This window comes from Dama dama, chromosome 27, assembly GCF_033118175.1.
Source record: "Dama dama isolate Ldn47 chromosome 27, ASM3311817v1, whole genome shotgun sequence".
In the NCBI taxonomy this organism is placed as follows: domain Eukaryota; kingdom Metazoa; phylum Chordata; class Mammalia; order Artiodactyla; family Cervidae; genus Dama; species Dama dama.
Genome location: NC_083707.1, coordinates 49169166 through 49196088, shown reverse-complemented (window position 1 = coordinate 49196088; position 26923 = coordinate 49169166). Strand labels below are relative to the sequence as shown.

Sequence of the window (26923 nt, the reverse complement as noted above, 5' to 3'; positions counted from 1 at the left end):
CACCTGGCTCATCTTAGATTCTTATAAATGTTTGTTTAGAGGTGATTCTCAAGTTTTACTTAGACAAATGAATTCTGTTACCTTTCATTGTTTTTCCTTTTTGAAAACAGGTATTATCTTCATAAATACTGAATTATTTCAGCAGATTTTTTTTTTCAATTTTTCTTTAATAGTTCTATTTTGTACTCTTAAAAGAATAAGACTTTTAAAGTTTCATATGGCTTATATTATGCTGGATTACAAATCAGAGATTCTGACAGATTTCAAACTACAAAGGTGGATAAAATGTTTTAGTGTGCTATGAGTTTCTAAAACATTTTCCTCTGTTCTTTTATGGTGTGTTTTTTTCTCTTTCCTGAGATGGTCAAAGCATTCCTTTTGGGAGACAGGCTGGGGGTAGTAATATCGTGTTGTTTTGTGTTAGGAAAATTGAATTTGACTCAGAACTGTTTTAGGAACTAACAGTCACCAGATATTTTAAGAGTGCTTTAAATGTGAACATATGTAAAAAAGTAAAAATATTAGTGACCTTCTCACCACCCTTTCCCCTTTCCTAGCACTATGGTATGATTGGCTGGAGTTCAAGGTTGTGTATGTTGCTGTTTTATATTCATTTTAAAACGAAAAAAAAATTGCTAATGAAAGTTCCTTAATATAGGCTGATTACATTGAAAGAGAGATACTTGAGGACTGGGTGGGCCCTTTAATAAAGATACTATATCAAATAGGGTGTGTGTTCATCAATAAACTAATATTTTAGTATATTTCTTTTAAGAAATATTGTTCTAAAGATATCATGTAAACTTTTTCAAATTTTATGGTTTCTTTTACGTTATTTTAGAAATCAAAACATTCTAATCAAAAGCAAATCACATTTAGCATCAGTAATCAGAGGTAAACCACTCTAAGCATTATGGTATATACTTATCATCATGTTACAAAAGGGAATGCCTACAGTGTTTTCCTAGTGGTATGCATTTTAATTTAAATTTAACATATAGAAAAATGTACAATTAGTGTATAGTTCAGTTCATTATCAAAAATGAATGAACATACATGAATTACCAGTCAGGACCAGTATTCCTGGCACCCCAGAACCTCCTCTCATGCACTCTCCTAATAGCTCTCCTCTCCCAGCTGCAGGGGAAACCACTGCTGTGACTTGTAGCACCATAGATTAATTTTGAACTTTATATTGATGGAATCATATGCTATGATATCATATGTATTCTTTCCTGTCTTCTTTGATTTGTAAAATTCATTTATGTTTTTTCATGAGGTATAGTTTGATGTATTAGTCCATCTTAAGACTATCTCATATTGTATTTCTCCTTCATACTGTAATAAGTATTTGATTATTTCCAACTTTTGCCTGTTAAAATAATGCTATGTACATCTTTGTACATGTCTTTGCACATATGTAAGCATTTTATTGAGTATAATAATTAGGCAAATTGCTGGGTCCTAGCTGTGCATCATTCACGTATAGTGGGTACAATTAAACAGTTTTCCAAATTGTTTTAACCTATTACGCTCTTACTAGAGTATATGAGAGTTCACCTTGTTCCATATCCATGCCCAACAGGTTTTTGGAGAAGGAAAGGATGGAGTGTGTTTACTGAGATATAATTTATATACAGTAAAACTTAGCTTCTGTTTAATGAACACATACAGTCATATACTGACCACCATAACCATAAGATATGAGCATTTCTGTCATCTTCAAAAGTCTCCCTGTGTTCCTTTGTAGTCAAACCACAACAACTGGCTCTCCAAAATAGTTAAGCATTGCAGGTATCTACCACTTAATATCAGTAATCCATTCATGAAAATCAGATATTCTGCCAAAAATACTGATCTGGAATGTATCTACCATTATTTTAAATTTTAAAAATTGTATATATAATAACTCAAAATATTCAACCTGTTTTTAAAAGCACACTAAATGCCAGTGTTTAACAAACTAGTGTGTTTTTTACATAAAATGCTTAAAACATGGCTTCCTGATCAAAGTAATGATTTAAATAATAATTTTTTCTCTTCTGTTTAGTCATTTTTTCCTCTTTCTTATTTACAACCTTTTGAACTTTTGCCTCTTACTGTATAACACTTAGCAAAATCAAGGGCTCATTGTGAAAGGTCTTAGAAAACACATTTAGTATATGTGCCCAATGGTGGAGAATGTCTCTCACAGGGCATGACACTGAGATGCCCTCTTAGTTATCAATAACATCTGAGACATTCGTCTCCTTTTTTTTTTTTTTTTAAACACTCAGTTCAATTTCAAAATGTCAATGATTCTGTCATACCAATTATCTTTGTAACGAAATTTGATTCCCTCCCCTCCAATACATTATTTTTTTTTAATGTTTTGAGTTTTGGAGGTGTAAATATAAAAGATCATTTTATAAACACTAGTTGAAAAGCATTAAACTGAGTGACATGTTCTAGGAAGTTTAGATGTTAAAAAACTAGGTGATAGTCTACTGGGAAAATGTTAATCTTGTTGACATTCTGGGTGATATGCCTGGCTTTCTAACCACAGGCTTGGTTTTCTCTTGTGTTGACGAATATGTCACAATTAATTCAGCCAGTTCCTTTTTATTTAATATTTACATATATATGTTTTCACTGAGCTTTAAGATGGCTGGCTCTCTAATTTGATCTTTGTGTTCGTTCACTTTTTTTTGGCTGTGCCCAGCCTTCGATGTGGCACACAGGCTTTCTCTAGTTGTGGCGTGGGCATTGCTTGCTGCAGCGCATGCGCTCTAGAGCATGCAGGCTCTTGAATTGCGGTGTGCGGGCTTGTGGCTCTGCAGCATGTGGGATCTTACTTCCACAGCCAGGGATAGAATCCCTGTTGCATGCGTTGGAAGGCAGATTCTTAACCAGTGGACCTCCAGGGAAGTCCCTGTATTCATTCTTTAGAATAAACTGTAGAGTTGGACTTGTTAGGCCAAATAATCTGCACACTGCTAATGCTTGCGATGCACATTACTTGATTTCCCTTCCTAAACATGGAGCCCGTTTACAGTCCTGCCCCTGGTGTCTGAAAATACCTGTTTCCTAGTATCCTTGTCACAATTAAAGTGTTACAATTTGAAATGTAGGACTAAAGCCAATTTTTGAGAGCTATATTTAGATGATTAAAAATAGCATGCTTTCCCTTTAAATACCAAATATAAAATCCCTGTTGTTTATATACTTTTAAAATATAAGTTCTGTCTTATACACTGTAAAAATAACCTTTGGTAAGTAACTGAAATACTAAAGAAAGCAAAGTTGAAGTAAAGGAGCAAATTAAATTTATAACTTGAAGCCCTCTAAGGAATGTAAAACATGAAAAAGATGCAGCTCTTTTCCATCAAGGAGACCACAGGAAGATTTGTGTGTAAGTTACCTACATTTTCAGTGATGTTCAGTTGCATCATGTGAGCATGCCAAGCTCCTCTGTCCTTCACTGTCTCCTGGAGTTTGCTCAGATTCATGTCCGCTGAGTCAGTGATGCTATCTAACCATCTCATCCTATGCTGCTCTCCTTTTGCTTCCAGTCTTTCCCAGCATCAGGATCTTTTCCAATGAGTTGTTTCTTTGCATCAGGTGGCCAAGGTATTGGAGCTTCAGCTTCAGTTCTTCCTTTGAATAGTCAGTGTTGATTTCCTTCAGGATTGACTGGTTTGATCTCCTTACAGTCCAAGGGACTCGCAAGAGTTTTCTCCAGCATCACAATTCAAAAGCGTTGGTTCTTCTGCACTCAACCTTTATGGTCGAACTCTCACATCCATACATGACTACTGGAAAAACCATAGCTTTGACTATATAGACCTATGTGAGCAAAGTGATATCTTTGCTTTTTATATGCTATCTAGGTTTCTCATAGCTTTCCTTCCAGGGAGCAAGCTTCTTTTAATTTCATGGCTGCAGTTACAGTCCACAATGATTTTGGAGCCCAAGGAAATGAAATCTGTCTCTGTTTCCACTTTTCCCCCTTCTGTTTACCATGAAGTGATGGAACCAGGTGCCATGATCTTAGTTTTTTGAATGTTGAGTATCCAGTCAGCTATTTCACTCTCCTCTTTCACCCTCATCAAGAAGCTCTTTAGTTCCTCTTTACTTTCTGCCATTATAGTGAAACTGATGTGAAGAGTTGGCCCATTGGAGAAGACTCTGATGCTGGGAAAGATTGAAGGCAAAAGGAGAAGAGGACCGCAGAAGATGAGATGGTTAGATAGCATCACAGACTCAGTAGACATGAATTTGAGCAAACTCTGGGAGATAGAGAAGGACAGGGAAAACTCTTAGAGAGATGTACTGTTCAAAGAAGTTAAATAAGCAGGGTGACAATATACACCTTTCACATACATAAACCTGTATGCAGGACAAGAAGCAACAGTTAGAACCAGACATGGAACAATGTCATGACTGGTTCAAAATTGGGAAAGGAATACATCAAGGCTGTATATTGTCACCCAGCTTATTTAACTTATATGCGGAGTGACAGTCTGACAATGAAGTCGCTCAGTCATGTCCGACTCTTTGTGACCCCATGGACAGTAGCCTACCAGGATCCTCAGTCCATGGGATTTTCCAGGCAAGAATACTGGAGTGGGTTGCCATTTCCTTCTCCAGGGGGTCTTCCCTACCCAGGGATCAAACCCAGGTCTCCCGCATTGTAGGCAGACACTTTACCGTCTGAGCTACCAGGGAAGCCTCGTGAAATATGCTGGGCTGGATGAATCACAAGCTGGAATAAGATTGCTGGGAGAAATATCAACAACCTTAGTTGTGCAGATGATACCACTTTAATGGCAGAAAGTGAAGAGGAACTAAAGCGCCTCTTGATGAAAGTGAAAGAGGAGAATCAAAAAGCTGGCCTAAGACTCAACATTCAGAAAGCTAAGATCATGGCATCTGATCCTATCACTTCATGGCAAATAGATGGGGAAAATGTGGCTACAGTGTCAGATTTCATTTTCTTGGACTCTAAAATCAATGTGGATGGTGACTGCAGCCATGAAATTAAGACATTTGCTCCTTGGAAGAATAGCTATGACAAACCTAGACAGTGTATTAAAAAGCAGAGACATTACTTTGCCAGCAAAGGTCCATATTGTCAAAGCTATGGTTTTTCCACTAGTCATGTATGGATGTGAGAGTTGGACCATAAAGAAGGCTGATCACTAAAGAACTGATGCTTTTGAACTGTGGTGCTGGAGGAGACTCTTGGGAGTCCCTTGGACAGCAAGGAGATCAAACCAATCAATCTTAAAGGAAGTCAACCCTGAATGTCCATTGGAAGGACTGATACTGAAGCTGAAGCTCCAATACTTTGGCCATCTGATGTGAAGAGCTGACTCATTGGAAGAAGCCCTGATGCTGGGAAAGATTGAAGGCGGGAGGAGAAGGGATGACAGAGGATGAGATGGTTGGATGGCATCACTGGCTGAATGGATTTGAGTTTGAGTAAACTCAGGGAGACAGTGAAAGACAGAGAAGCCTGAAGTGTTGCAGTTGGTGGGGTTGCAGAGTCTGAGGTGACTTAGTGACTGAAGAGCAACAACATGGTAGTTGGGACATTCTTTGGCATTGATGGTCTTTGGGATTAGAATGAAAACTGACCTTTTCCAGTTCTGTGGCCACTGCTGAGTTTTCTGAATTTGCTATAATTTGCTACCTAAAGTAGCACTTTAACAGCATCATCTTTCAGGATTTTAAATAGCTCAATTGAAGTTCCATCTCATCCACTAGCTTTGTTTGTAGTAATACTCCCTAAGGCCCACTCGATTTCATATTCCAAGATGTTGGGCTCTAGGTGAGCAACCACACCATCATGGTTATCCAGGTCATTATGACTTTTTTTGTTTAGTTCTGTGCATTCTTGCTACCTCTTCTTAATCTCTTCTGCTTCTTTGAGGTCCTTACCATTTCTGTCCTTTATCATGACCATTCTTCATAAAATGTTCCCTTGATACCTCTAGTTTTTTTGAAGAGATCTGTAGTCTTTTCCATTGTATTGTTTTCCTCTTTGTCTTTGCCTTGTTCATTTAAAAAGACCTTCTTGTGTCTCCTTGCTGTTCTCTGGAACTCTGCATTCAGTTGGGTGTATCTTTCCCTTTCTCCCTTGCCTTCTGCTTCTTTTCTTTTCATAGCTGTTTGTAAAGCCTCCTCAGACAATTGTTTTGCCTTCTTGCATTTCTTTTTCTTTGGAATGGCTTTGGTCACTGCTTCCTGTACAGTGTTACAAACACCTGTCCCTGGTTCTTCAGGCACTCTATCTACCAGACCTAATTCCTGAATCTATTAGTCACCTCTACTGTATACTCATAAGGAGTTTGATTTAGGTCATACCTGAATGGCCTTGTGGTTTTCCCTACTTTTTGCGATATAAGCCTGAATGTTGTAATAAGGAGCTCATGATCTGAGCCACAGTCACCTCCAGGTCTTGCTTTTGCTAACCGTATAGACTTTTCCATCTTTGGCTGCAAAGAACATAATTAGTCTGATTTTGTTATTGACCATCTGGTGATGTCCATGTGTAGAGTCATCTCTTGGGTTGTTGGAAAAGGATGTTTTCTATGACCAGCGTTTTCTAATGACAAGACTCTGTTAGCCTTTCCCCTGCTTCATTTTGTACACCAAGGCCAAACTTGGCTGTTAATTCCAGGTATCTCTTGGCTTCCAGTTTTTGCATTCCAGTCCCCTGTGATGAAAACAACATCTTTTTTTTTTTGATATTAGTTCTATAAGATGTTGTAGGTCTTCATAGAACCGGTCAACTTCAGCTTCTTCAACAGTGGTTGGAGCATAGACTTGGATTACTCTGATGTTGAATAATTTATCTTACATGCGTAAGTATGATCAAAACCAGACTTTTCCTAGTACAGTGCTAAAGAGAGTTGTAATCAGAGTACTGTAAAAGCAGTTATTTTTTGCTTTATTAGAATAGACAAGTCTGATTTGGACCTTGAGGAATTTTTTAAAGCAAAAAAGTAGGGAGAAGGAAATGAAAGAAAAAATTTTAAAAATGGAAGAACGTAGAATGCCTTCTTTGGTTAATTGTAAGCTTGAAAAAAAGTCTATAAATCAGTGTCAGTTCTATTCATTGATTTCTGAACTATTTTTTCTTCCAGGGTCATCCTTTGTCTCCCCATAAACTCATGACAGTTTATTTGCTTGTCTTTTCTGTATTTGTTTTTCCTTTTGACTATAAACTTCATGGATAGGGCCTCATTGTCTTTGGGTTCATTAGTCTGATGTAGTTTCCTGCACTTTGACTGATCCATACCAGTACCTTATTAAATGATGAGACGAGTGTATGTAAGTGCCCAGGTAATAAGTACATACTTGGTGACAGCATGTTTCCTCTGTGTCTGGTATGTGACCCTTTAAAGAAATTAACTTCAACGAAGTTAAGTGGTCATCAGATATTTTTTCCCATGCAAATGTTTCTCACTGGTGATGCAGTCATTCTGTATTTTGATGGTATCAGTGTCAGGTCCTGATCGTGATATTCTACTATAAATTTATAAGATGTTACCATTAGAGGAAATTGGTTGAAAAGGTGCTTTTTTTTTTTTTTAAATGAGAGCATATGCATCTATAATTATCTCAGAAACTTTAAGGAGATTGATGGGCAAAGAATTTTAAAAAACTGTTGTTTGTTTTTTCAAAAGATCACTAACCAAGTGGTAGTGTTTTGGAACTTTATAGCACATAATGACCTCCTTATTGCAAAATTTAGGCTTAAATAGAAGAAAGTAGGGGAAACTCCTAGTCTACTCAGGTATGACCTAAAGCAAATCCCTTATGATTATACAGTGGAGGTGATAAATAGATTCCAGGGATTAGATCTGATAGACAGAGTGCCTGAAGAACTATGGACAGAGGTTCGTAACATTGTATAGGAGGTAGTGACCAGAACGATCCCCAAGAAAAAGAAATGCAAAAAGGAAAGGCAAAATGATTGTTTGAGGAGGCCTTACAGGTAGCTGAGAGAAGAGAAGCAAAAGGCAAAGGAGAAAGGAAAAGATAGACCCAACTGAATGCAAGGTTCCAGAGAATGGCAAGGAAAGATAAGAAAGCCTTCTTAAGTGAACAACACAAAGAAATAGAGGAAAACAATAGAATGGGCAAGACTAGAGATCTCTTCAAGAAAATTAGAGATACAAGGGAACATTTCATGCAAAGATGGGCTCAATAAAGGACAGAAATGGTAACGACCTAACAGAAGCAGAAGAGATTAAGAAGAGGTGGCTAGAATATACAAAAGAACTATACAAAAAAGGTTTTAGTGACCCAGATAACCACACTGGTGTGGTCATTCACCTAGAGCCAGACATCCTGGAGTGGCTAGTCAAGTAGTCCTTAGGAAGTATTACTACCAGCAAAGCTAGTGGAGGTGATAGAATTCCAGCTGAGCTATTTAAAATCCTAAAAGTTGATGCTGTTAAAATGCTACACTCAATATGTCAGCAAATTAAGAAAACTCAGCAGTGACAACAGGACTGAAAAAGATCAGTTTTCATTCCAGTCCCAAAGAAGGGCAATGCCAAAGAATGTTCAAACTACTGTACAATTGCACTCATTGCACATGGCTAGCAAGATAATGCTCAAAATCCTTCCATTTTTGAGGGATTGATGAAGCTAGGCTTCATCAGTACATGAACTGAGAATTTCCAGACATACAAGCTGGATTCAGAAAAGGAGAGGAACAAGAGATCAAATTGCCAACATCCATTAGATAATAGAGGAAGCAAGGGAATTCCAGAAAAAATCTACTTCTGCTTCATTCACTACCCTAAAGCCTTTGACTGTGTGGATCACAACGAACTGTGGAAAATTCTTAAAAAGATGGGGTTACCAGACCGTCTTACCTGTCTCCTGAGAAACTTGTACGCAGGACAAGAAGCAACAGATAGAACCGGACATGGAATAACGGAATGCTTCAAAATTGAGAAAGGAGTATGTCAAGGTTGTATATTGTCACCCAGCTTATTTAACTTCTATGCAGATTACATCATTGGAAATGCTGGGCTAGATGAACCACAAGCTGGGATCATGATTGCCAGGAGAAATTATGAGCAACTTCAGATATGTAGATGACACCACTCTAAAGGCAGAAAACTAATAGGACCTTAGCCTTTTGATGAGGATGAAAGAGGAAAGTGAGAAATCTTGCTTAAAATTCAGCATTCAAAAAACTAAGATCATGGCATCTGGTCCCATCACTTTATGGATAGACTTGTTTGGGAAACGTGGAAACAGTGACAGATTTTATTTTCCTGGGCTCCAAAATCACTGTGTATGGTGACTGCAGCCCCAAAATTAAAGGATGTTTGCTCCTTGGAAGGAAAGGTATGATAAACCTAGACAGCATATTAAAAAGCGGAGACATCATTTTGCTGACAAAGGTCTGTGTAGTCCAAGCTGTGGTTTTTCAGGTAGTCATGTATGGATGTGAGAGTTGGACTGTAAAGAAAGCTGAGTACTGAAGAATTGATGCTTTTGAGCTGAGGTGTTGAAGAAGACTCTTGAGAGTCCCTTGGACTGCAAGGAGATCAAACCAGTCAATCCTAAAGGAAGTCGACCCTGAATTGGAGCTGTAGGTCCAATACTTTGGCCACTTGACACGAAGAGCTGACTCATTGGAAAAGACCTTGATGCTGGGAATGACTGAGGGCAAGAGGAGAAGGGGGCAACAAAGGATGAGATTGTTGGATGGCATCACCAACTCAATGGACCTGAGTTTGAGCAAACTTTGGGATATGGTGATGGATAGGGAAGCCTGGGGTGCTGCACTTCATAGAACTGCAGTGAATTGGACTTGACAGCACTAAACAACAACAACACTTTATTTGTTAGGATATTGGTTTGGCTTTTAATAGAGATCAGATACCAGTGGCTTAAAAAAAAAAAATTAAAGATTTACATTTCTCTCACGTGAAAGTCTAAGTTAGTCTATGGGTATAGGCAGGTTTGCTTCCTGAGGCCATCCAGAGAACAGAGTTCCTTCTCTCTCGTTTTGCCATTCCCTTGGTCATATCCTCATGCACAAAACTGAATCTGCCTGCCCACCCTTTTACCTGAGTTCTCGCACATGTGAAGCATGAGGATTGGAAGAGAAAATAAGTTCTTTTTAAGGATATAATCTAAAACTTGCAAGTGCTATTCCTACTCACATCCTGTTGGCTGCAATTTAGTTATGTGGCCATAGTTTTCTGTAAGACAGATTGGGAAATGTAGTTCTGCCCAGCTAAACATCGGAGTGTTTTATTAATAAAAGGAAAGAGAGCATGATATTGGGGTCTGGTAGTTACTCTGCCCTAATGTCTGCCCTGGAATGCATGTTCAGTGACTTCCTTGGCAAAACTGTCTTCCATTATTTCACTACACTTAGAGAGGAAAAGTATAGATGCCTTAAGAATTAGGTATATTTGTTGGATCATTATGGCAATTAAAATTGATATGAATATTTGCTTCCCCTTTCTCTAAACTCCTCAGAGACAAGGTATGATTTTTTTCTTGTTTATATATTTTGTACCTGGCATAGGGCCTAACTGTAATTAGGTACTTGCTGCCTATTTATTGACCGATTACCCTTTTTTCTGTGTTGATTGAAATGTCTCTGGCAGAATTTTCATAAGTATTTATCTGACCTGCTTTCTCCTTAATTTTTTCATGATATCTGTTTTGTTACAGGAATACAGCTCAAAATATATGAATATGACCCTTCTATCAGATTTTTATAGCTATGGAAGACAGTATAGTATGTTATGTGTTTTTGGTATAGTTTTGCTTGAATAATTAGTGTTTTACAATATAGATGTTAGATGTAAGAAATCAGTTGTAGTGTGGCAAGTGGTATGTTTAGTAATGTGAAGAAAGTAGTAATTTACCTGAATTCCATTGTCTTAATAGTTTGAGTTCAAAACTTAAAATGAGTTGTGTTTTTTCTTTGATTATTATTTTACTGATGTTTCAGTTTGTCACACTTTATATTTTTCTCACATTTTTATTCTTAAGGATAAATAATCTTGAGTCACTACTTTTAAAAGGTTGAATCACCAACACTCAGTTTTTTCTTTTAGTTAATTTCAGTACTCTTAGTTAGATGAATTTTATTTTAAGCATTTATTTGGAGACCTGAGGGATACAATTAAAAAACTTTGGAGATCATTCTTAATTTGGTTTTTAGAACAGAAGGAAATATACTGTAACTTTCCCTTATTTTTCTGGTGGAGAGAAACTTTTTTTTGCCAGCAGGAAAATGCAATTCCACTAAGATTCTTGGGTCAGAGATCAGAGGCTTGGATCAGCAAAAAGAAACGAGCTTTTGGAAGAATTTTAGTCCAATATTATGGGCCAGTTTAAACTACAATGTAGGCAATGGCAGGGTGCCTCCTTTTCCCTATAAGGAAGGAAAAGCCACATAGTAGTGATATTTACCAGAGTAGGGAAGGAAGGCTGTGTGTCGGGTGGGGGTGGGGTGGGAGAGCTTCTCAATAAAATGTTCATTTGTCTGACTTTATAAGCAGCTTTGCAGACCTCTTGGAAAAACTTGAAGGGGGTTAAAAAAAAAAAAAAAAGGAGACTTGAAGTTCTGTTAAAAGAGAATCTGAATTTTGTTTGTTAAATTTGTCCAGGGCTAGTCGACTCTTATTTCTCCTAGTAATGAAGATGTGCAGCTGTGAAGAGAATCCAAAAAAAAAAAAAAGAAAAGAAAACACTTATATTTTACATTGGAGAGCATTTTGTGATTATTTTTATTGCCGATTGAACTTTCTAGTTGTGTTTTTCTTTGCTTGCAATCCTGGAACACACAGTGTTGGATATAGGGGAAGGCAGTTATGGAGCATACTCTGGGTGGAAGGAAGTGACTGGAAATTTTTAAAAATGTCAAGATAAACAGCAAATCAGTCCCAAAGCAAATAATACTTGGCTACTGGTTGTACTTTCTTATATAATTTTGCTTTTCTTATTAAATGCCTCAAATTTCCCAACTATATTGTGAACATTGTTTTGAATAAATTTAAGTTTGTGTGTAGTGATCACTTATTTTTTTAGTTTTTTAATGTGTGTGTATATATATACATATATACACACCCACATAATTTTTTAAAAATATTTTTTTCCATATGGTTTATCATGGGATGTTGAATATGGTTCTCTGTGCTATACAGTAGGACCTTGTTGTTTATCCTTTCTATATGTAAAAGCTTCTATCTACTAACCCCAGTCTCCCACTCCATTCTTCCCTCACCCATCCCCCCTTGGAAACTATCAGTTTCTTCTCTATGTCTGTAAGTCTGTCTCTGTTTCATAGATAGACTCATTTGTGTCATACTTTAGATTCCACATATAAGTGATAGACTTTTTCTTTCTGACTTACTTCACTTAGTATGATAATATCTAGTTGCATCCATGTTGTTTCAGATAGCATTAGTTCATTCTTGTTTATGACTGAATAGTATTCCATTTTATGTATGTACCACATCTTCTTTATCCATTTATCTGTGGATGGACATTTAAGTCGTTTCCATGTCTTGGCTATTATGAATAGTGCCACTGTGAACATAGGGGTGCATGTATCTTTCCCTGGAGGCTCAGAGGTAAAGAATCTGCCTGCCAGTGCAAGAGATGCAGGTTTGCTCCCTGGGTTGGGAAGACTCCCAGGAGAAGGAAATGGTAACCCACTCCAGTATTCTTGTCTGCAAAATCCCATAGAGGATAGAGGAGCCTGGCGTGCTGCAGTCCATGGGGTCACAAAAAGTTGGACATGACTTAATGACTAAACAAAAACAATAACTGGATATATGCAGAGGAGTGGGATTGCTTGATCATACGGTAATTCTGTTTTTAGTTTTCTGAGGAACCTCCAACAGATAAGTCTTTTACCTCTTGTTTAGGTTAGGTTTATTCCTAAGTTTTTTTTTTTAATGTGATTAAATGCATTTTTTAATCCAGTTTCAGTATCAAGGGGATTTTTCTGGCCCTGTCAAATGAGTATATAGCTATGATTCTTGTTCTGTACTTTGGCACTGCATATATAATATGAGAAATATTATATATATGTATAACATTGAGGGTTTGGTAGACTTATTTGTAAAATAAAAATTCGGACTTGGTTTGTTTTTAAAGGTTGGCTCTTTGACTCTGGTTTACACTCTCCTAAAGTTATTTATCCATTCAGACTTCCATCGTCTTTGCCAATTTTGGTATTTTGTATTTTCCTAGATATGCATATTTTGCTTAGGTTTTCAAAAATATTGGTATAAAATTGTACATGAAATTTTCTTATAATTGCGTATATGTTTTGATATGTAAAGAAAAATTGAGAAAGGTGTATAAGAAACTTAATAATATCCTGATTATCTTTGGAAAGTGGAAGTGGAATTATGGGAACAGGAAACGATAGTCTTTAGAAGTCTTATGTCCATGGGCAATATGAGAATTTCCAAATGATGGACCTGTTTTACTTTCATAATCAAAAAAGAGTATTATTTAAAACTCTAGAATATGAGAAAGTATACAATATTGTACAGAAATAGATTCATCTTGCTAGTCCCAGTACATTTCAGTTGTGTGTTTTCTTCTCAAGCTGGACTCTGGACTGTCTTCACACTGGGCGGCGTGGGCAGCAAAGTGGCCACTGCCTCAGAACTTTCTTCCCCTCTGGCCAACCAGAGTCTTCTGCTTCTGCTGGTGCTGGCCAACCTGACAGATGCTGCAGATGCGCCAAACCCCTACAGACAGGCCATCATGTCTTTTAAGAACACACAAGGTTTGTGGTATTTTTTACTCTGAATATTCTTTTTTAATGAGGATAGAGGGTATTGCTTATGCCAAATTGTTTACTGTTTTTCAGCAGTGGGGATGACTGTCAATTTCTGTATTTTCATGTTGGTTTAAGATGAGAAAAACTTAAATTTTATGTCTGTATTCTCAGGAAGGTCAAGTAAATTTCAGATGAGAACTACAGTTCTTTATATCTATTTACATTTCTTTCCAAGATAACCAAGCCAGCATAGGCTTAATTTGGATCCACCTGTCCTACCTATTGGGGCTTCCCTGGTGGCACTGGTGGTAAAGAATCTGCCTACAATGCAATAGATGCAGGAGATGCAGTTTCAGTCTCTGGGTCGGGAAGATCCTCTGGAGGAGGGCATGGCAACCCACTCCAGTATTCTTGCCTGGAGAATCCTATGGACAGAGGAGCCTGGCAGGCTACAGTTCATAGGGTTGCAAAGAGTTGGACATGACTGAAGTGACTTAGCACATAGTCCTACCTATTAAGAAGGAATTAACCAGAAAATGATATGTTGTTTGAAATTTTTTATTTGAAGTCTGTGTTCCAGTTAGAGTTTTGTAGAACTAAAAATAACAACAGAGCTTAGCAAACTTTTCCTGCAAAGGGGCAGATGACTTTGCAGGGCCTTCTGGTCTCTGTCACCCCACCTCTTAACTGCCCTTGTAGTATAAAAGCAGCACAGAAAGAAAGTGAAAGTCGCTCAGTTGTGTCCAGCTCTTTGCAACCCCATGGACTAAAGAGTCCATGTAATTCTCCAGGCCAGAATACTGGAGTGGGTAGCCTTTCCCTTCTCTAGGGGATTTTCCCAACCCAGGGATCGAACCCAGGTCTTCTGCATTGCAGGTGGATTCTTTACCAGCTGAGCCACCAGGGAAAGATACACGATACTGGAGTGGGTAGCCTATCTCTTTTCCAGCGGATCTTCCCAACCCAGGAATTAAACTAGGGTCTCCTTCACTGCAGGCAGATTCTTTACCAGCTGAGCCACTAGGGAAGCACAAAAAAGCAGCACAGGTAATACTTGAGCAAATGAGCTGGGCTGGGTTCCAGTAAACTTTATTTCCAAAGCAGGTGGTGGACTGTCTGGGCTGTAATTTGCCAAACCCTGAAGTAGAGCATGCACAAATATTTCCATATTGAAACAGTAATCCCTTATCAAAAGGTTACACTTCTCAAGCAAGATTAATACGGTAGCTAGGTTTTCACAATACATCCAGCACTAGTGTAATTGAGGTGGGTTAGAAGCGCAGTTACTGGATGGGAACACTTTCAAGGCTTCTATGTTCTATGCTCTGTTCCTTTCCAGACTGTGCTGGGATGTTTCTTATAGACGGTGGATGAATGTGCCGGTTTTTGTGGCTTTGTCAATCCTGGCATTATTATTTGCAGTGGGATATGGTCTCTAGGGCTTCCCAGGTGGCACAGTGGAAAAGAATCCACCTGCCAACGCAGGAGATGCAAGAGTTGCAGGTTCAATCCCTGAGTCGGGAAGATCCTGTGGAGTAGGAAATAGTAACCCACTCCGGTATTCTAGCTTGAAAAATCACATGGACAGAGGAGCCTGGTGGGCTACAGTCCTTAGGGTTGCAAAGAGTTGGACACAACTGAGCAGACACACACACACACACACACGCATGCGAGTCTCTAACAATTTAATAGGTAAGTAATGAAAACTCATACTTCCCTGGCTATTCAGTGGTTAAGACTCTGCACTTCCAATGCAGAGGGCACAGGTTTGATCCCTGGTTGGAAAACTAAGATCCCATATGCCATGCAGTGCAACCAAAATGAAAAGAAATGAAAACCCATGTGTCTAATAGTATTTTGTATTCTCATTTCTATACTCTTCTTAGTGACAGTGTGACTTTAGGGTTAAAAAAGGAAGTTTTAGTGGCAAGGTGATCTGAGTTTGTGTCACACTCCTGTTACTTCAGAGCTATCAAGCCTTTCACAATAAATCTTATCAGGCCTTATCTCATTATCAAGCCAATATCAGGCCTTATCTCAATAAGCCTTAATGGATTTTTCAGTAAAATGAAGATAGTTTCACCTAATCGGATTTGTGTAAGTGCTACACAAGGTAAGGTTTTAAAATAATTAGCTCAGACTTGGCAGCGTGGCAGATGTTCAGTAGATGATGCCTGCTGTTGTTCCTTTTGCTGCGCTGGCCAAAGGATACTGTTCAGGGTTGAACCTTTGAAAGTCATCTTTGGAGAGACTGTGGTATAGTGATTCAGAACATTGGCTTTAGGGTTAGAATGACCCTAAAGGAGTCATATCCCTGATTTTAAGTATTAGATTCCTTATTAATGAAGCAGGGATTACAATCTCTGGCTCATAAGGTTTTATAAGAATTAAGGGAGCATTTATCATAGGACAGACTCACTAAATCATTGCTGCTTTTGTAAGAAACAGTATAATGTAGTGGAAACAACAGGAGCCGATCTGTGTTTACTCAGGAATGTTCTTGGAAAAGGTTATGTATGGCAGAGGCCATCACAATGTTGTAAAATAATTATCCTCCAATTAAAAGAAATAAATAGTTTTTTTAACAAGTTGCTTAATCTCTGTAAGGCTTTACTTTGTAAAATTGGTCAGAGTGATAGCACTGTTGTTATACAGGTTAAATAAGGAATAATACAGATAAAGCTGTCAGTATAATGGCTGGTTCATAGTACTTACTAGCTAGTAACAGACACACAACATATGTCTTCCATTTGTAGTCAGGCTGGGGAACTTGTTACTTTACTTCCTCTGCAGGGAGGAGTGCTGTGTCCAGGACCCTCCTCGACTGCGTCTTCTGTAGATTGTGTGGCATCTGCATCCTCAATATTTTCAGCCCTTCCTTGTTCCATTCCTTGCAAAAATATAGGTCAGTCTTAACAAAACAGTTACTTTCGTATGTGTCAAAGATACAGAGTAAGTACTAAATAAGGATTAGGATTGAAAAAATAACCTGTGTTCTGAATGTGGAAGGAAAGTGAGGGCATTTTGTAATAAAGTTAAAGATAGTTTTTAGGTACATTATTCTCACAAATGTAAAGTTTAGAAAGGAAAATCTGAGAAGCATAGGGCTGTGCTAGCAAAGACTTTGTTGGTACACGTTTCTTTTCCATAAGAGCACGGCTTCTGGAAATGTTAGAACAGTGTTGTTGTTGTTGTTGTTTTTTTAATTTTGTTTTGTTTTGCTAGTGGCTCTGTGTCTTAAAAAAAAGTTCTTTGTGCTTACTTGTCAAAACATGTTAAAATACTGTTCTTTGAGCTGTCTTGTGCTAGTGTTTTATCTGTTGAAACTATAATTTTCTCTTAAGTCAGTTAACCTAACTTTACCTCCTTTTTAACTTCCTAACCTTGCTTGCTTCAGTTTTTAAACAAATTCAGTAAACTGTAGGAAAGGGACCGTGTCAGTTTTGGAATATCAAGAATTTTTCCTTTGTGGGTTGTAATTTATGCTTTTCATCACTTCAGTAATTCTACTTAAAAAAAGTTTTTTAGTAGTTGTAGTCAATTAGTTTTAAGTTTTCCTTTAAATAAAAATGTTTTATAAGTTTTCCAGTAGTCGTCTTAGATTTGGTATGTTCTGTCTATCATAGAAGACAATGTTGAGCAAATTGATCTTTAATATTTTTGTTATTTAGATTATATATTATCCTAGCCATTTTCTTCATAAATGGATTAATTGCATAGATGAATACTTTAACTCTGATAATTCACTTGAAAAAAATTAACTTCAAGGCAGTTGTTTTATTTTTTCTTTTTAACTTTTATTTTACAAGAGGATTTCCTGTTTGTCTCTGTATATTTTTATTTAGGACTGATGGCTGTTTAGTTTTGGTATTAATAACAAAGCATATCAATGTCATGGTTAAAGTATATGTGTTAGAGTTTTTTTTTTTTTTACCTACCTCCATAGCTGTATTTATTTGTTTATATTTTATTGACAATTTAATTCAGATGTATTAATGCAAAAATAGTAATGGAATCAAACTATTAGTTTAGTTTTTTTTTCTTTAATACTTGGCTTTAAAAAAGCCACCCTGTTGCATGGTATTTGCTCATATATTTATAATCATTGGAAAGCGGTGGCTTAGATAGTACCGAGAAATAAATTGTCCTAGTTCCGGTTGGATTGGATTGGGTTTTTGTGTTTCTTTTTGTGGGGGATTTTGTGTGTGTGAGAACTTTCAATTCTATTCTCTTAGCAAATTTCAAATATACTATCAATTGTAGTCATTTTAGTTTAGTTCTTTTTTAAGTAAAATTTAGAACATTAGTTGCAATTTTGAGCCTGAAATGTAACAACTTATATAAAATTAATTGGAATTGAATTGTATACATTAACAGTGCTTTTATTATTTATATCAGGCAGCCTAGAAAATGTAATATTTTTAAGATTTTGTGTTTTATATGTTCCAGATAGCAGTCCTTTTCCCTCGTCCATTCCACATGCTTTCCAGATTAACTTCAACAGTTTGTACATGGCCCTGTGTGAACAGCAGACATCCGACCAAGCTACTCTTCTTTTGTATACGTTGCTGCATCAGAACAGCAATATTAGGACATACATGTTGGCTCGCACAGATATGGAAAATCTTGTAAGTATCATATTAAGCATAGTGTTTGTATCTTATAATATTTTGAAGAGTAATTTATTTCCCCAGGAGGATACGTATGTTGTTTGCCTGCCCGCAAAGGTGGATAGTCAAGAGGCTGATAGGGAGATGCTGCCGGCAAAGGCAGAGAGGGGTCTGAGTTTGACAATGTGGGAGACAGTGCACGCAGAGATGGGGGTCACAGAGCAGAGCAGGGGAGCACACGGCGCAGCGAGCTGCCCTGTCCTCAGGGTCCTTAACAGCCAGCCTGCTGCCCGTGATTCAGCCTGATCAGTCCCGCAGGACATGCTGGCTCCCATTCTCAAGAAGATACTTATACCCTCTTGGTTCCTTTCCACTGCTAAGTGTCCACCCACCATGTTCAAGTCACAGTTGCTGTGTATTCCTGATAAGTATGGCTAAAAGGAAGGGTGATTTTTTTCAACTCGACTCCCAAATGCCCTATCCCTTCAACTGGCTTAGATGCTAAGGCTGTCTTGAACTCAATTCCTGAAGTGTTATTTAAGGTACCATTGCCAGGCATCACATAATTGCACATTATCCTTCACTGTGTGAGGGAGATTGTTCCAAATTTTTGCTCATAGACAAAAACCCCTCTAGGCAATCACTGATTTCCATTGTAACTAATATATAAATAATAATGTTTCTATCGGAAAAAAAAATAATGTTTCTGTGAAAAGTAAACTACCTCACTAAGGTGTTAATGTCACATTTGAAATACATACTATCTAGGTAACATTGAACTATTCATGCATTAATAAAATTGTGACCATCTCTGAAATAGCCAGCAGCTTACTGGTGGCAACAGGAATGTCCCCTCTACACCGATTTTTACAGACTGATAGCACCAAATCCCCAGGGATTTGGTGGCGGTTTTTTTTCAGCATTTAAGATGAAAATAGTAAGCATGGAATATTAGAATTTGTTTGAAGAGTATGTTCTATGTCAAAGTGACACTAAGGACAGAAAAATGTGATGAAAGAACCTGTTTGCACACCAGCTATATGTGGAAAACATGGGCTTAAATAGCGAAATTGGGTGTGACAAGGTTCTGCTCATGTGAGTAAAAACTTGTAAAGAAAGGCTAATGGGTGAGTGAATATAAGGAGACAGTTCTGAGCATGGTGTTGCCTAAGGGAAATGATGGCAATAGGCAGAAAGCCCATGACATCATCTGCTCTAGAAAGTTCCATGGTAAGGATGTTTGTTGGTACATAAGATCATGCAGGAGAACAGTTGTCTATATATGATGACTTAACCCCAGTGAAGAGTTAAAAGGTTTTGTTTGGGGATTTTTTGGAGGAGGAGTGGGGAGAGGTGGGGCTTATACTGATATATTTGTTTTCATTTTTAATGTTTTGTATAGATTACTTTTATAGTGTTTTAGCTGATGTCCTTCCCTGTCCTTTTTGTTCTATAATTTGTTGAATCTGATTAGAAAATATGTTACTGGTAGGAAATTCACTGTGCTGCTCTGATTTTGTTGTTAACAATTCTTTTATCCTCGCATCTTTGCTATTAAAAAGGTAATGTTTGACATATTACAGTGTTTCTAAGAACGTTATTGTTTAGTCATTAAAAGTGAGTGAAGTTGCTCAGTCATGTCCAACTCTTTGCGACCCCATGGACTGTAGCCTACCAGGCTCCTCTGTCCATGGGATTTTCCAGGCAAGAATACTGGAGTGGGTTGCCATTTCCTTCTTCAGGAGATCTTCCCGACCCAGGGATTGAACCCGGGTCTCCTGCACTGTAGGCGGACACTTTACTGTCTGAGCCACCAGGGAAGTTCGGTCATTAAGCAGTGTCCAACTCATTGCCGCCCCAGGGACTGTGGCTCGCCAGACTCCTCTGTCCTTGGGATTTCCCAGGGGAGAATACTGGAGTGGGTTGCCATTTCCTTCTCCAAAGGATGGTCCTGACCCAGGGATGAAACCCGAGCCTGCTGCATTGCAGGTGGATTCTTTACCAACTGAGCCACCAGCGAAACCCTGTTTCTAAAAGTACCATATTGTATAAGTTCCCGCTAGGCTGGAGACTTGCCTCTATTGAGTATCAGGTGTTGGCCATGAGCCTAAGTGGTCTCTGTAAGCTCAACCTTTTTTTTGGCTGCGTTGGGTCTTCATTGCTATGCACAAGCTTTCTCTAGTTGCAGTGAGCTGGGGCTACTCTCTAGTTGCAGTGTACAGGCTTCTCATTGCTGTGGCTTCTCTTGTTGTAGCACTTTTAGACTCTAGGGCCCAGGCACAGTAGTTGTGGTGCACAGGCTTAGTTGCCTTATGGCATGTGGAATCTTCCCGAACCAGGCATCAAGCCTGTGTTCCCTACATTGGCAGGTGGATTCCTAACCACTGGACCACCAGATAAGTCCCTAAACTCAAACTTTATATGGTGGCAGAGCTTCCCAGTGGGGGGTGGTTTTCTCTTCTGGTACCTTAGCTCTGCATACGGAAAGTAGTTTCAGTCACAGGTTGATTTGTGAAATTAAAGCAAAGGGTACATGATAAAAGTATAGCGGCTGGAAACAATAGTTTTATAATAAAGTAATTGAAATAATAAATTAAAATTTTTATTCACTAGGTTTTACCAATTCTTGAGATTCTGTATCATGTGGAAGAAAGAAATTCGCACCATGTGTATATGGCCCTTATAATATTGTTGATCCTTACAGAAGATGATGGGTTCAATAGGTCCATTCATGAAGTGGTAAGTTATCTTCACGTTGACCAGAGCTACCAAATGGACACGTAAGTCCATAAAACTTACCACCCTTAGTGTACCCTTCTTCCTTCTTTTCCTTCTAGTAGATGTTTCTGCAAATGCCTGACTTAGTATTTTTCTTTAGATTTGTGGTCTTTTTTTTTTCTTCTTCTGAATGACTATTATTAGCTACTATTAAAAACTCTCCCCAAATAGTTCCTTTAGTTTTTTAGATAGAAATGTTTTAGATGGAAATTTATATAGAAGTGTTTATGCTGTGCTGAGGTCATTTTTCCTCTCCATTTCCGCTTTTTAGTTGTGGTGGAAATGATCACATAGATTTCCTCCTTTTATATAGAATGAACGAAAGAATAGGGAAAAAGAAAAGGACTGAAAAATTGTTTTATAAAAAAACAATGTAAAGTAGTGTACTATAATTTAACTCCTTAAATTTTAGTCCTATCAGTGAGTTCCATTCCCAAACTGGTTTTCTCTTCCTCAATGGTATTTTGTGTCAAATAATTCATGTACATAGTTTTAAAACTTACAAAGAAGTACTAGGTTTCAGCGTAAAATAGTAGACCCCTTGTCCATCCCATACCTGATTGCCCCTCCCCAAAGCAAATGCCATCAGCTCTGTCCATGTTTCTAAATATTTCTTGATTTTTCAGATTTGTAGATATTAACTGTTACCATCCTAAGATAGAATATATGATATTAGTTCTCCTTACCGTACATCTTGAGTGTGCCCTCTGAGTTCCTAGACCTGTTTCCAGCACAGACTTTTTCCTCTCCCATCTTATTACTGTTCTGTGATAACTCAGCTTTTTACATTATTGTGATTTTGTTAACTGTTACTCTACCCTCAGATGGACTGTGTGATAATTGTGTTTCCTTTCTTGTACATGTTTTAATTTTTCTGTAGAACACCATTGCTTTGTTTTATGTTCATGTACCAGTCACTAATGCAACTCCCACTACTTCAACAAAACTGAGAATCCCCTCTCAAGCTATTACAGCATACTGCCTATTTTCTCAATTTCATTTTTGTTTTTGACTCCTGTCTTCACCCTCATTAGGGGCTTTCCTCAAATGTGTGGTGCTTCTTGCTTGTTTATTTCTCTTTAGGAGCAGGCACTAAAACTTTGATTGAAGGTTCTTTGTGTGGGCAGGACTTATTCAATCTAATGTGCTCTACATAGTCTATTTCTCTGGATGTCCTGCTCTCTTCTTTTGGGGTGGTCAGTTTCTTAGAAGGGATTCTTACAGTCTGCTATGGGGGTCTAGTATGAGACGGGGCTGGGAGCTTCTCTCTTCAGAGAAGAGAGAAGTTATTTCAAAATAAAAAATTTATTAAAATTTAATTTAAAACAGTGGGGAGAAATCTGGAAAAATACTTCTTAAGAGAAGATATATAAACATATGGAAAGTATATAAAAATGGTATATAAGTATATAAAATGGTATATAAGTATATAAACACTTGGTTCTTTAAAAGAGATTTTATATGATCTTTTCTCTCCTGTTCCTATTGAAATTATTTTTGCCTCTTATGTAGTATGACTATCATTTCAACTAAGGTTTAAGGAATACTAGTGCTATAGAAAGAGGATAAAACATATAAAATTTTTGATCCTCATATTTAGTAAAGTACCTCAAGAAAAAATACTTGCATTGCTTTAGTTTTTTTTTAAAGAGCATTTATTTTCTTTTGATAAGGAATAAAAAAGTATGATTTTTAAAAATGCTTTTCAATTAAAGTACAAAATAGAAAGTACACAGATTTTAAAGCTACAACATGCGAGTTTCTACACATGTACATACCTGTGTTAGTACCACCCAGATCACGTAACTGAACATTTCTAGCATAATAGAAGACTCCCTTTTGCACATTCTGGTTAATATCCCCACCACCCAGAGTTAACTACATTCTAGAAGAATTCCCTCCCAGTAGAGTAGCTTTTACCTCTTCTTGAAATATAGTTGTTTCTGGGGGGAAATTGGTACAGGATACATGGACTCTCACAGCATTTTTCTTAAAACTATAGTTATTTCAAAATAAAAAATTTATTAAAATTTAATTTAAAACAGTGGGGAGAAATTTGGAAAACTACTTCTTAAGAGGAGATATATAAACACATGGAAAGTATATAAAATGGTATATAAGTATAAAAATGGTATATAAGTATATAAACTATATAAAAATGCCTGTCACTGAGCATTAGGAAATGAAATTAGTGTGTTCTCTTTTGTTTTGGCTTCTTTCACTCAGCATAGTATTGCTGAAATTCACAAATGTTACTGCATCATTAGTTTGTTTTTTTTTATTGCCATATACTGTTCCATTCTGTGAATATGCCACTGTATATTTATTCATCCCCTTCTTGGTGAATATTTGGCTTTTTTCCCACTTGGGGCCTATTTTTGCTAAAGCAGCTATGCATATATAATCCAGCAATCCCACTCCTGGGCATATATCTAAAGAAAACCATAATTCAAGAAGATACATGCACCCCAGTGTTCATTGCAGCACTGTTTACAATAGCCAAGACATGGAAGCAATCTAAATATCCACTGGCAGAGGAATAGATAAGGAAGATGTGGTACATATATGCAATGAAATATTACCTAGCCATTACAATGAATGAAATAATGCCATTTACAGCAACATGGAGATTGGGGAAATATTGTATGATATTGCTTTTATGGGACTTCCCTTGTGGCTCAGCTGGTAAAGAATCAGCCTGCAATGCGGGAGACCTGGGTTCGATCCCTGAGTTGGGAAAATCCCTGGAGAGGGGAAAGGCTACCTACTCCAGTATTCTGGCCTAGAGAATTGCATGGACTATACAGTCCTTGGGGTCACAAAGAGTGTGACACGACTAAGCAACTTTCAGTTGCTCTTATGGGAAATCGAAAAAGAAATGATTCAAAGAAACTTATTTGCAAAACAGAAGCAAACTCACAGAGGTAGAGAATGAACTTACGGTTTTAAGGAGGGATGGGTGAGGGGGAGGGATAGTTAGGGAGTTTGGGATTAACATGTACGCACTGCTATATTTAAAATGAATAAGCAACAAGGACCTACTGTATAGCATTGGAAGCTCTGCTTAATACTATGTAACAACCTAAATGGAAAAAGAATTTGAAAAAGAAAGGCGCATGTATGTATGTAAAACTGAATCCCTTCGCTGTACACCTGAAGCCATCACACATTGTTAATAAACTGTGTAGTAATGTAAAGTTGAGAGTTTTTAACAATTGGTTCTGTTTTCACTGCATATGCTATAATTAACTTTTATTTCTATTTCTTAGTGAAAAAGAAGCATAATCAAACATTTGTACATTTAAAAGTTTAAGATCACCCTTGTGTGTGTTCTGATCATAACTGTGGATAGGAAAACTTCTTTTAATAATTTAAAAATATCTGTTTTACTTATTTTTGGCTGCACTGGATCTTTGTTGCTTTGCTTGGGCTTTCTTTGTGGTGAGCAAGGGTTTCTCTTCGCTGTGTTGTGTGGGCTTCTCGTTTTGGTGGCTTCTCTTGTTGCAGAGCACAGGCCCTAGACAGGCAGGCTTTGGGAGTTGCAGCACGCGGACTCAGTAGCTGGGACTCATGGGTTTACTTGCTCTGCGGCCTGTGGAATATTCCTGACCAGGGCTGGAACCCATGTCCCCTGCTTTGGCAGATGGATCTTTATCCACTGTGCTACCAGGGAAGTCCCAGCAAACTCTTTCTAAATGAACATTGTCTGTTATCATATTCTTTATCTGTTTTTCAGGCTCTTTCTTGGTTATTGGATGAGCCCCAGGAATAATCTGGGATCTTTTATTCCTGAAAATAGACACAGCATTGCTAATTTGCTATACTCTTTAAATCAGGAGCTGAGCATATTATATGCTGATCAGTTTCATTGTCCCATTAGTAAATATGCTTGCTGTGGAAATACTTGTTTGTGGCTCAGGAAAAAAAATGTGTACTTTAAAGCATAAAAAGTGAGTTGTTTATGAAAAAAGAAGTTTAAAATTAAGGGAAATCTAAATGACAGTATTTGTAAATGTTATAATTGACTACCCAGAAAATTCAAGACTCTAGTATTAGAAATGTTAAGAAAGTTGAACAAACTTTCTGGGTCATAGATTCAGAAACTAAGCTATACAAACTAAATACTGTTTCTGCATACAAATAACAACTTCAAAATATGGTATAGAGATAGTACTTAACAATGATAGTAAAACTACCGTGAACCTAGGAATCAATCTAAAAGAAGTATAATTTTTTAATGGCATGAATAGTCATTTAGTTGTTAAGTTGTGTCTAACTCTTTTGCAACCCCCATGGACTGTGGCCTGCCAGGCTCCTCTATCCATGGAATTTCCCAGTCTAAAACAGTGGAGTAGGTTGCCATTTCCTTCTCTAGAGGATCTTCTTGACTTAGGGATAGAATCTTTGTCTCCTTCATTGGTAGGTGGATTCTTTACCACTGAGCCACTAGGGAAGCCCAAATGAAAAAGACTGAATATGTATTAATGAATAGAGAGAGATACTATGTTCACAGATGGGAAGACTCAGTGTCATGAAATTGTTAATTTGCCTTCAAATTAATTACTATGTTCATCTGACCAAAATCTTAGCAGTTTTATGTGTGTGTGTGTGTGTGTGTGCCTTGAAAATCTAATCCCAGAAATTGTAGGGAAAAGCAAAAAGCCTAGGAAGTTTTTGAAACATTTCATTGTGGAGTTATTCACCCTACCAGATAGATCAGTTATTAAACTCTTAGTACTTAAGATTGTGTTTTATTAACAGGGGAATAGAAAATAGACAAATGGAAGGAACTTAGTTCAGAAACTACACACTCAAATATGGAAATGTGAAGTGTGACAGAAGTTCAGTTCAGTTGCTCAGTTGTGTCTGACTCTTTGCGACCCCACGAACTGCAGCACACCAGGCTTCCCTGTCCATCACTAACTCCCAGAGCTTGTCCAAACTCTTGTCCATCGATTTGATGATGCCATCCAACCATCTCATCCTCTGTTGTCCCTTTGTCCTCCTGTCTTCAGTCTTTCCCAGCATCAGGGTTCTTTTCTAGTGAGTCAGTTCGTTGTATCAGGTGGCCAAATTATTGGAGTTTCAGCTTCAGCATCAGTCCTTCCAGTGAATACTCAGGACTGATTCCTTTTGGATGGACTGGTTTGATCTCCTGGCTGTCCAAGGGACTCTCAGGAGTCTTCTCCAACACCACAGTTTAAAAGCATCAATTTTAAGTAGTAAGTAAATTTTTTTTTTTGAGTTTGAGAACATGGCTCATCCAAGTGGAAAAAGTAAAATTAGATTATCTTGTCCCACATACAAAGAGAAATTCCAATTGGATTAATAAGGCTAGCTGTGAAAAACTGCACTTAAAAATCTTCAAAGAGAAATTAAAGGATCCTATTTCTATAAACTTTCTGAGAAAGGGATTTCTTAAGTGTAAAATGTATAAATTATGAATGAAAATAAATAAGTTTGACTACATTAAAATGAAAATTTTCACTGTTCGAACAAGTGAAAAAAGATACAGAAAGATGGGTTAGCGTTTTTAATTTTAAGAACCCTTATAATCAATTACAAAAGCAAAGTGTTGCTAGAATAATGGACAGAGTAATAGAAAAACAATAAAAACCTGAGCGACTGGTAAACATTTTTAAAGGATGTTCAACTTGATCATTCGTCAGCATCATTTTTATTAAGGTAACTGAAATATTGTGTGCTCATCAGATTGGCAAAAAGTATGAGATGTCGTATGTCAGGTGAGGATATAGAGAAA

The 26923-nt window shown here is 37.5% G+C and overlaps 1 protein-coding gene across 2 annotated transcripts in view; it reads left to right on the top strand.

Moving 5' to 3' along the window:
- The window catches only part of DYM (dymeclin), a 372695-nt gene that overhangs the window by 121938 nt on the left and 223834 nt on the right, over positions 1-26923 (top strand). For both annotated transcript variants that reach the window (XM_061130629.1, XM_061130628.1), the window contains exons 9-11: positions 13598-13780; positions 18224-18402; positions 20998-21123. In XM_061130629.1, the coding sequence (XP_060986612.1) occupies positions 13598-13780; positions 18224-18402; positions 20998-21123 (488 nt within the window). The remainder of the gene's footprint in view (positions 1-13597; positions 13781-18223; positions 18403-20997; positions 21124-26923) is intronic.